This window comes from Larimichthys crocea, chromosome XIII (assembly GCF_000972845.2).
Source record: "Larimichthys crocea isolate SSNF chromosome XIII, L_crocea_2.0, whole genome shotgun sequence".
In the NCBI taxonomy this organism is placed as follows: domain Eukaryota; kingdom Metazoa; phylum Chordata; class Actinopteri; family Sciaenidae; genus Larimichthys; species Larimichthys crocea.
Window position 1 is genome coordinate 15,892,910 of NC_040023.1, and position 11,763 is coordinate 15,904,672.

General features: G+C 40.8%; 1 protein-coding gene across 2 annotated transcripts in view; it reads right to left on the reverse strand.

Annotated features, from left to right (window-relative positions):
* The window catches only part of kcnn3 (potassium intermediate/small conductance calcium-activated channel, subfamily N, member 3), a 54,215-nt gene that overhangs the window by 8,753 nt on the left and 33,699 nt on the right, over window positions 1–11,763 (reverse strand). For both annotated transcript variants that reach the window (XM_019253958.2, XM_019253960.2), the window contains 4 exons: window positions 11,156–11,452; window positions 9,947–10,068; window positions 7,702–7,843; window positions 2,931–3,041 (listed from right to left, as the gene is read on the reverse strand). In XM_019253958.2, the coding sequence (XP_019109503.1) occupies window positions 2,931–3,041; window positions 7,702–7,843; window positions 9,947–10,068; window positions 11,156–11,452 (672 nt within the window). The remainder of the gene's footprint in view (window positions 1–2,930; window positions 3,042–7,701; window positions 7,844–9,946; window positions 10,069–11,155; window positions 11,453–11,763) is intronic.

Consider the following 11,763-nt stretch of genomic DNA (forward strand, 5'->3'; position numbering starts at 1 on the left):
CTGTGTGGTAGGGCTCTAGCTGTCTAATATTTAGATACCGGTGAAAATTTACACTCAAATCTCTTTTAGATGTGATCAGCAGCTCTGTAGTTCACTCTGTTGGTTGATCCACATAAAGTTTCCCATACTTTAAATGGCTGAAATTTGGCATGGAGTGTCCCATAACAAAACGGTTTCAAACAACATGATCAAACTATGAAAGACACCATTTTGCCACGTCCCCTTTCATAGCTCATGAACAAACTTGTGGAAGGCATCAATGGACTCAGCAGAGTTCCCTTTTTTACAGCTGTTAGTATTTGTGAGGTGTATGTGTGAATGCATTAATGCATGGATGCAAGTGCTCAAAGCTATTGTAAGTTCACGCTTGTTGCACAACACTTGTGTAAAGATAAAGGCAACGACATCAAACACAGATATTAGCAGCAACATGCTTCAATAGCCAAGAGCGTCATTGATTGGGATATAATTGACATTCTTGTTAATCCTTCAAAGGGAAGGAGACACAGTTTCACTGATGTAGAGAGGCAGTGTATGTGCTTTTGTGTCTATATATGTGTGTGTGTGTACACATATGATTATGGCAAGATGTGGAGTCTATCATTGCATTATTCATTATAAAGCATTGTTATTATGAAGTGTATTTTCTTGTTAGGATGATATGGCAGTGACTGGCCCCAGCCATGTAAATCAATGTGAATACAACAGCTTCAATCATTGGTCTCTCAGTAATAGAGGGCAGGAGACAATTACCCCTGCATAAACCAAAGACCCTTTGAAGGAAATGTCACCAAGCAGCATGATGTATGGTGTTGTATGGCACCTCCCTTACCTGATGACTGGCTTTGTTAAGATTGTGATTTACTGGACTGATGAGCACATTCAATTTAAAATGTGACATTGCATGATATTGAGTAGAGATACTCTGTGAGTAGCGTTACTAGCTGCAAAAAGTATTATTTTCAATTTAAAAATCAAAGGATTCAGGAACAAAAGAGTTGGCAGGGGGTATGTGGAGAGACTGTAGAATAGTTCAACTAATTTGAAAAACTAAATATATTCTCACATGTGTTTAACAGCTTAATAAACATACAAATTAGTGCACATTAGTGAGAGGCTGAACCTTTAGTGTATATACAGACACATAAAATAGCCATGAAGAATAACCTGAATAAAAAGATAGTTCAATGAATGTTTTTGGACAGACCTTTTTTACAATTTGTATTTACTGTAGACTGAAGTTATGTCAAACAGCAATATTAGGCTATCGTGGCTCAATTGTTGAGTGTTTATGGGATCAAATAACAAAATCATGATCCCATAGGTGTCCAGGAGTGGAACTATGGGGTGATGAGCTATGATATTAGAGTCAGTTTTAGCCTACTGTAACACCATGAGCTGCTAGTACAAACTGAGCAGGGAAGTTGAAATATCTAAAACTAATGGATAAATTAATTAACCATGAAGGATTCCCCCACTACCAATTGGTACAAATATGTACCAAACTACTGCTCTGTGAGGCTGTGCTTTAAGCTCAATGTTAATGCAAGCATGCTAATATGCTCAGAATGCTCCATTATAGGTATTATAATGTTTAACATGCTCGCCATCTTAGTTTGGCATGATTGCATATTAACATTTTGCTAATTAGCACAAAACACAGTGCAAAGTGCAGCTGGATATCTGTATAATATTCAATGGTCATCCATTCAGCAGTTGTCAAGATATTTCATTAAAAGCCAAAGATGTATACTTGTTGGTGGTGTGAAAGTAAAAGTCAGAGGATCACCAAAGAAATTAGGGGTCATCCCCTGGGGAGCACAAATATCTGTACTAAATGTACGGCAATCTGAAAAGAGGCCAAGCCTAATATGATAATTCTGAGACCACAATGTCTTATATAAAATATGATGACAATATCCACTTTTATATAATTAATACAGTTAAATAACAGTTTAAAATCCACTCAAATGGAGGTACATCAGACACAAATCTCTCTCTCACGCACGCACACACACACACACACACACACACACACACACACACACACATGGATTAAGGTGTTAAACGTCTTGTGAAAACAGACTCTGGCTGACCTGGCCAAACCCTGCAGGAAGATGAAGTGAGAGCCCGGCTCCAATTGAGTGACTATTAGGCTTGTCTGTCGATATTTTATCTATGCTGAAATTATTGATCACCCGACCCCGTTGAGTCTCTCAGATACCCTGCTGCCATAATGCACCCTACATATTTGATATGGGAGCTATTTTTAAAACTTGGGTCTTTCAACTGTATGAAAAATTGAAAAGGACCGGTGGAGAGAGGGAGTGAGGGATGGAGGGAAGGAGGCACTGAGGGGGCTAGGACGAAAGGTAGGGGAGGGCAAAGGAGGGAGGAGAGGAGAGAGACGGTGATGGATAGAAAGAGAGAGAGGGAGGGAAGGGGATTCACTGTAAGAGAGACAAATGTCAGACAGGAAGGGATGTGGTAGGGTGGAGGGATGGCCATGTGGGAGGAAAAAGATTGGAGATGGCGAGGAAAAGAGAGACGGTAAGTGAGGGAGCAGAACAGAGAGGGTGAGAAAGCGATGACCTTTTATTGCCTTCACTCACTCAAATAACATAGCACTCTGTCACAACAATACAGGGTGATAGTGTGATGTCGTTGTTGGGGAAGATGAAGGAGGGGCAGCAAAAAGGACAAGCTTCTTTCACCAGGCTCTCAGGCACCTTGTCTACAACCCCAAAATAATCTGAAAATATAGTGCAGGGTAACACATAAAACCTGTATTTTCTTTTATAAAATACAGTTCTGTAACAAAGCATGGTGCCTGTAGAAAATGTGTGCTTTCTTTTTCCAGAATTATAGTTTTGCTTTATTTGTGCGAGACACACTCATTCACACCACCGACACCACACAAGCCTACACACCCTCTTGGTGAGTTGCGTGTCCATCATGAAGTTGTGTACGTGTTTCTCGGCCTTGGTCAGCTCCAGCTTCCTGGCTACCACGGCAACCACCAGAGCCGTACAGCCTGCACCCTGAGATAGAAGAGGGAGGGAGGTAGAGAGGGAGGAAGAGGAGGAGGACAAAACAGAGCACTGAGTCAGTCAGTAAAGAGGAGGAATTGGTAAATCGGCGGCTTTCAGCCAGGGAATTAGCCCAGATGATTGAAGGGAGCGAGGACAAATATGAGGAAGGGACCCGCACGACAGAAGGAGAAATGAATGGGAGAGAGGAGAGGATTAAGAAGGATAGCTCTGCTCCAGATCCACATTTCCTCATGTTGAGTCAAGCCAAGTCTATTTTCACTTCCAATCCATCTGGTGTGAGATCCCTTCTATATCGCCTCTATATGTAGCTGAAAAATATGCCCCTTATAGATAAAAAAAACACAGCAAAGATTGGCACTACCTAATTTCATTTAATTAGATGCTGTCAATCTGAATTACATGGTGTCAGTCTCCTCCTGTCACAAGAGGCTCGAGGCCTGCAGGAAGTGTAAAAGTCTAAAACACAGAGCAGTTTGTCTGTATTCCAGCTCGGCCCACATGGGACATATGGCAAATTCATTTGGGAGAGAGTGACAGCAGTCTCTCAACCAGAAAGACATGCTTGAGAGGAGAAGAGGAGCAGGAACATAGGGAGGAAGACAGACTTAATTAACTTTTAGATTAGACACTGTTTTCAATGGGACTGTTGAGTGCTCACAGGTTCTTCGGAAGGGGCAGGCACTCAGAGAAAAAAAAGGGAGAAGGGAAGAAAAGATAAAGAGAGTGAAGAGCTATGAGTAAATATAAATGGAAAAGGAAGGAAACATGGAGGGAGTGCTTAGAGAGAGGGCTGAATGCAGGAGGCGAGGGTGTGTGCACAGCATAGGAGGAGAGAAAAATGTAGAAGAAGGCAATGTTAATGAGGTCACATATCTCCTGATAAGCAATGAATTAAGATTAAGAGTGTTTAATGAAAATGTATGAGTGCTCTTCCTTCCTTCTTGTGAGTGCGTGCAACTCACAGCGGGAGGGAAAAGGGGGGAGAGAGGCAGAGAATAAAAAAAAAATATTGTGAGTTAGAGAGCGAGAGCGAGGGAGCATGCAACATTTTGAAGCGTGTAGGAAATAGCCAAGACTTCATCGTGCACACTCTTGAACGATAAGACAGGTTTGCCCAAAATAACTTTGGCTGGGTTCACTAAAATGTAACGCACAAACAGGCATTAGTGCCCACGTCTAAACACTCATCCACTCTATTTGTGTTTAGTCCAAAACTATGAATAAAATATGATGAGAGCCGATGGAAAACCCTTCAAGCATTCATACATGTCTGAGCTTTAGGTAAAGGAGCCACTGTAAGTATGTATAAGTGCAGCGCGGTGTGCACATACTCAACTGTGTGTATATTGTGTGTTGAAAATGGTCCTCCTCGGCCAGAAACAGTGGGGTGCTGATTGGTTTGTGAAGGCGGGCTAAGTGTGTGTGCGTGTGTGTGCATGCATGTGCAGGGGCGTGTGTGTGTGTGTGTGTGTGAGAGAGAGAGTTTGTTTGTGTATACGCCTGCATCCATTTGATTTCAGCAGGGTTCCCTGTGCAATCTCCACAGACTGACACGGCTGATGATGGCTGTGCTGCTGTGATTTGTTTCATACGCCTGAGTGTTTCCCTCGCTTCCTCCACTACAGCCGTTGACGTATATGTCAGAAAAAAAAGGGGGGAATCACCCATCTGTGCTTCTGCGTATAACACCCACACACTCACAGGTAAAAAAACAACAACAAAAAACTGCATCTTTAGCTTCACGCATAAGCAGAAGAGAATAGTTTCCCAAACGGGTCAGTGGGTGCAATAAAGAGAAAATGTTCAACACACACAAAAAAGTGACAAAACAGGTTTTAAATGGCAGCTACTCTGCCTCCTTTTAACCTGATGACCCATCGAGAACTAGAGTATATCAAGAGACTGTAGAGGGAAGACAAACACACCACTTCACTTTAACCCCCACCCCTTCATTTAGCATTCATAACCAGTATGTAATAAATGGTTTATAACACAATATAATGTAGTTGTACACAAATATGTACTGTAGTTGTTGTCAAATGTATTAACACACACTTCACACATATAACTATGTTTTATATTGATAGTGTGTTATGAAACATTTATTAAATATTTACTGCCTAAAAATGCTGAACAGGGAGGGAGGTTAAAATAAAGTGCATACCAACATGCATGTATTAAGATAAAACAATGCAAATACACACATGCATGCGTACATGAAGTGCATTATCCAATATGTGTTGTAATTTAGACAACATACACTTTTTGCTGTGTATAAGAACATCAAATAGTTCACATGTTGTGGAGGTCTACCCTACTCGCCCATCGACAAAGACACACAGTGACACCTGGCACACCCCCAGATAGCCTTGGGGCTGTGGTATATTCCAACACTGTTGGTCTATATGTGTTGTCATAGCAACAACAGTGAGAATTTCTCCTATAGAAATTCGTTACAATAATTCTCAAACAATATAAAAGAAAATCACATCATGTTCTTTGTCCTCAACCTTTTACCCCTCACCCCTGCCACAAGCCTCACCTTTCTCATTCTACCTGCATCCTCACCCCCTCTGATGATCAAATGATAGAAACGAACCACGCCAAACACCTCTGAAGGGTGTAGCGAGAGTGTGTTTGTGACAGGAGAAGAGTGTGTGTGTGGGAGTCATAATAAAGAGTGTATGTCAAGCTCTGTGTCAGTGTTTGTGTGGAGGATGCAGTCTGTACCTGTGGGCTTGGGCCGTTTTGTATCCACCCCCTATTTTTTTGTGTCTTTATGTGTTAGCGTGTGTGTTAACATTGTAGTAAGAGTTGTACTCTAAAACACCATTTGGATGATTCACCCAGTAAATGGGGGTCTGTATGTGTGTGTGTGCATGAGTGTGTTTATTCACACGTTTAATGGACCACACAGCAAAGAAAGTAGGTGAGCTGGCAGACACAGTGAGGATGAGTACACATGCAGGTTTTGGGGAAGTAGCTAGTGAGCAATATAGACACTAAAATTATCTATGTGACCCTAGTAGAGTCCAGACAGTGCCATGAACTTACAACTACAATGCCCAATTGTAAAAGTTAAAGACCAATAGAGTAATAATTTCCAAAACAGCCCTAGAAAGCACATTAGGTGAAGTAACTTGTGGAAAAGTTATTTTTTTACTTTCTAATTCGCTATCCCAGCAGTGGTTAAGTTGCATCTTTAGGGCACTTCTACACCAATTTCTACAGGCAGCCATGGTGGTTGCTGTAAGTGTGTAAATAGAAGATTGCAGCAGTGATAATGGAAATAAAATACTATTTTAGCAGCTTATTATCTTATTTTTTTAACTAAACAAAGATTTGTAAGCTCTGCTGTTTGTTTTTAGCTCACATTATCACATGTTACCATGCAACTCGACTGATCCGAGGACTGTTTAGAGGTGCTTTTTTTTTTTAAATGTTAAGTGGTGCTCTTCTTTTGTATGAGCACATTGCCTTTACCTTTCATTAATTTTAATGAGCTCAGCTATGCCACTGCCATTATTTCCTGAGTTAAACCTTACGCACAATTATTCTCTCAGGTTTTAAAAATGTGAAAAGAACATAAGTGGCCATTATCCATGGCATGATTTAGTTTAGTATCTTTTTTCTTTACATGTCTCATCAAGTCTTCCTCATCTTTTTGTAGGAATGCCATTTTGATAAACACATTAGTAATATAGTGTTTAATGAACTGCACACTTCTGTGATTCAGAAAAGGATTATTACATATTTTGAGTCCATACTTATTAGCAAATTTTAATTTTAGATAACTCATGACTTTTAGCTGTGGAGCTATCAGAAAATTCAGATTTCTTTTTGCATTTGAAAAGACTTATTTCCTCCAGTTAACAGTATACGTTAGTGCAAAGGATGAGTAGTGTCTACATTCTACATTACAATTACAAAAATGACCAATGAGACTGATTTCCAAAGACATGGTTATTCTTTTAAACAAAAAGAAGCCAGAGATGAAGAAGAAAAGGGCCGGTGTGATAAAACAAAGACAGGAAAAAAGACAAATAACAAAGCAAGAGTGACGGAGACAAAAATAGTTGGAGGAGGGAAGAACACCTGTGAAATGAAGCAAATAGAGGAGCAGTCGGCAGCTTAAACACTGATACTAACAGATGGACGGTAGATAGAAATAAACACATGGCCTCGGGGAAGGAGAGACGGACAGAGTGGAAAAGAGAGATAGAGGGATAAATAGAAAGAGAGAGACAGAACGAGGGAGAGGTAGATAGTGGTACAGAAGGAAAATGAAAGAGAGAGCGAGAGAAAGAGAGAGTGGGAGGACATGGCACAGTGAAAGGTGGGACCTTCATTATGCAATGAGGACAGACAAGGGAATAACATGCACACACACACACACACACACACACACACACACACACACACAAACCACTAACGTGCTCTTGTTTGCGCGCCTACATACCCAAAACACACAGAGGCACAGATGCAGTCTAATTCAGGGAGGATTGCCCAAATTACACAAACGGCAGAATTTCTCTCGCAAATGACAGCATGCTCTCTAATCTGCTGACCTTTGAACGAGGCGAGGACGAGACCAGGAGGAGGGAGAGCAAGAGAAGGAGAGGGGGAGAAAGTAAGGAAATGTACTGACCATGATTCCTGTGAGCAGACAGACTCCTTTGCCACAGTAGGTATGAGGAACCATGTCTCCATAGCCGATGGACAAGAAAGTGATGGAGATAAGCCACATGGCTCCCAGGAAGTTACTGGTCACATCCTGGGCATCGTGATACCTAAAAATAAATGTTCAAGATAAAGTCAGTCAATAGTAAAAGGTATAAATAAAAAAAAAACACAAAAGAACATAACTGGCCCACTGGTCTTGCCTGCTAATGTGGGCGTCAAACCTCAAACACGTGTCCCTTCAACATAACACGTAACTGCAGCTCATCATTCCTGCCCTATGCACAACACTGTTGCCATAGCAACCAAACCTGGTGCTGATCTGAAACAAAAGTTATTTTTGCAAGAAAAGAACAGCGTAAATTTTTGCTGTGGTTGCCTTGGATGTTGGCGATAGATATAGTTGCTTTGTTTATTTTCTAGCCTGAAAGGACATCGTTCTTCTCACTTTGTTTAGCAGTTTAAATGAATGAGGAAATGGGATAGAATTGAGGAAATGGAAACTTGGATGTAGACTAAACAATTCCTTCCCAGCAGCTGGACAATGCATTTAAGCTAATTAACCAGCTGACATTTTCCCATATTTCCCTGATGTTTAAAAACATCAGAAGGGATGGTCGCTTTTCTCCTCTAACTCATAATCATATTAATGTAAGTGGACCATCTGATTCCCAGTTCGAGACAGTTCCTCTGTAACAGTAAGATGATGCCAGTGTAATGGAGTTAAAAATGCACTTTATTAATTAATATTTCCAATTTGTATTTGTAAGTTTTATTTATCATTTTATGATTGTAGCCCCTCCCCACTGCCCTCACAGTCCCTTCTTTCTTCGAAGATTTTGCAATTTATGTTGAAATCTTAGATGTATATTGTTCTCTGTTGCATACTTTATGTTACCAATCTGTTTTGTGTTATTTTGAATATTTAGTTTAATGGATGTTTTTTAGTTTCACGTTTTTGGCGCCATTTATTTCCATGTAGTTGTGTAGCCTATGCAGCATTAGCTTGCACTTGCTGGTGTTAACACTGAATGTTCGCATGTTTAGGAGCAGAGGTGCAGAGGTAGAAACAGAAGGCTTATAATATGTGTTAATGTCTTCTGCGGGAGAAAATAAACACAGGAAACAGTGCATCGACTCGTGCTTCTTCATGCCCCCAGCCTCACACACCCGTTACACCAGTAGCTATTTCATGTTTGAGTATCTGCCTGCTGGCTTAAAACAATGTTAAATAAATCACCAATCTGCACAACACATTATCATCCAGATCTTAAGTATTGAAGTATAATATGGATTCTGCCTGTGAAGCTGGGAAAAACATTCAGAACATAAAGCCCCATTTAGCATTTATGAGCAGTGTATAACACATTATCATATAGTTCAGTATTCAGTATTTGTCATAGGTCTAAACAATTCATGAATGTTTAAAAATCTAATATGAAGCAACTGTAATTCTCACATATGCATAATTTATTATTGTATTTATTTGTATTTAATTAAAGTTAAACAAATACTTCTTCACTCCCACATTACAACTAAGCAAATATCATTGATTGATGAAGGTCATGAGATGCAGCTGAAAGCCCTGTAGTAAGTGGACTTTGAGTCAGAAGCCCAGTGTGTAATATTTAGGGGACTCTATTTAGCTTAGCTTAGCATACGTGAGATACATACAACAGACGAAAGTAAACAGGGACAAACAGCTGGCTCTAGAGATAACTAATAAGCATTCGTGTGTACACATTACATTTCAGTTAGTGAGCTTTAGAGATATTAGTGGGTAGATTTTGTCAAATTATTCCTCTAAGGTATAGTTGTTGACATATTATTAAATATTATTGTCCTTATATCTGCCTAAATCTACATTATATTGTGCAAAAACATAATAAAGTGTCTGCTTATAAATGCTGAATGGGGGTGGTTAAAATAAAGTGCTACTTCTTTCAGGACACTATCATATTGCTAATTTATGGACAAACGAAGTAACAACTCCATCGCCTGGATCAAATTAAGTGTACAATTGGTGAGAAAGCCTCATAAACTGAAGTCTAAAGATGGATTATGTTGCACACATGTCCTAGATTATATTTCCTGCCAATTGAATTTAATTGCACAAGTTGAATTCCTCGTCCAATTGGAGTCCAGTGCTCTGTCTCATACACACTCAGACACACAAAAACAAATTCAAATGAACCAGCAGCTTCATTACTGACCTCTCGCACACTCGCACGGTCCAAGCGGCGATGATCCACAGGGAGATGCTGAAGACCAGCAGCACCGTCCCGGGGCAGATAGTCATGAGGGTTTTCATTACGAACCGTGTGTTAAAATGCACCTGCACACACACAAGCACACACACTCAGTATAGCGGAGCTGATTATCACACTGTAATATGCATTTTTGTTTTAAAGGTTTAGCATTGAGTAGCTCTGAATCCTCATCCAGTACATTGTTTCCCACACAGACTTGATGTTTTAGTAATTAGTCTTCTGAGTAGTTTTTGATAGTGGCAGCACTCGGAGAATCTCCACTGTAATTGGAGTCGAGATCCGGGCTCGCCCTTTGACTTGGGTCAAGCTTTACAGTGTCTTTGAGTAATTGGCCCATTTCCGTGTAGTTTTTATCCGTGGCTCATTTGTTATCAACTTCTGGCAGATGGATGATCTGAGAGCAGTAGTTGAGCCCTGGAAGTGTTAAGCAGCTGATAAATGAGTTGTCATGTTAGAGCTGCACTTCAATGGCAGCTTCACCTCCCTTCCTCATCACTGTAGCCCGAGGGTCAGGATAGTGCCATTGCAGATACACTCACAACCTGCTAAATGACTCATTTAAAAATCTACTCCATCTCTCCTGCTGTCCTCTTCCTCTCCTTGTCCCAGTTTGCATATTTCCACTGCAGACTACATCTATACTTCCTGATTTTACAATAATGTTTAGAATTTAAAGTCATTACAAACACGGCACCAATCATTTATTGTATGGCTTGTACATGTTCCTGCACACTCGTATTGCCATCTCATTCGAATCCTTTCTTTTCATGCCCCATTTGAGCCGTATGCAATATCTTGTTCCTATTTCACGCTCCCATCTCATATTGTATTATGAAAGATCCTCCACAGCTTACATCTAAGTCTCTATGCACAGCGATAACAAAAGCAGAGGAAGGGAGATTGAACTGGTAGATGAAAAGGAACAGGGTGACTAGAAGAACAGAGCGGAAGGAAGGACTTGAGATAGTCAGAGATATAGAGGCCAGGATTGAAAGGGACAGTGCGGACACAGATTTAATTCAGAAGAGAGAGCTCTTGACCTCAATACCTTTACAATTGCCTCACCTCTTTCAGGTTAAAGCTTTGACCACCACATGCTTGAATGCATACTGCACATACTCACACCTGCAGGCACAAAAAACCCCTTCTGACCTTATTTAGGGCACCTATACTCCTGGAGGAGGCGTCGGTGAAGAGTTTGCTGTGCAGGAGCATGACTCTGGCAATGAGGTAGAGGCGCAGGAACATGGGCACACTCAGCACCATATCCACGTCAGCCTCGGTCTGCGAAGGCACATACGAGAAGGCCAGCCGCGCCCGCCACTGAAACTTGAAGTCCCCGGGGACTGGATGCACCGCAGACACCAACAACTCCAAAGCGATCAGCAGAACCCTCTCCATCGTCATGGCAATGCGCCAGTCGTCCGCTCCGTTGTCAATGACAAACAGCTGCAGGGACAGGAAGGACATGAAAAGAGTTAAAAGAGGGAAGAAGTTACACTTAAAGCGTCACTGTTCATCATGATCCTCGGCTGGCATGGTCCACTCATCAGTACATTTGACTGATCTGATAATTAAAGGAACCAGTGGCAATTTAGAGTCTCTTTTTTTCTCTTGTGATGTAAAATATGATCCATCTCATCAGTAATCTATTCAATCTTCACACAGTGTTTTGGCTCATTTCATACTTATAACCTACAACTAAAATCAAAACCAAAGATGCTTAGTCATCTCAAGTGGCTACTTCTGAGCAAAGGATG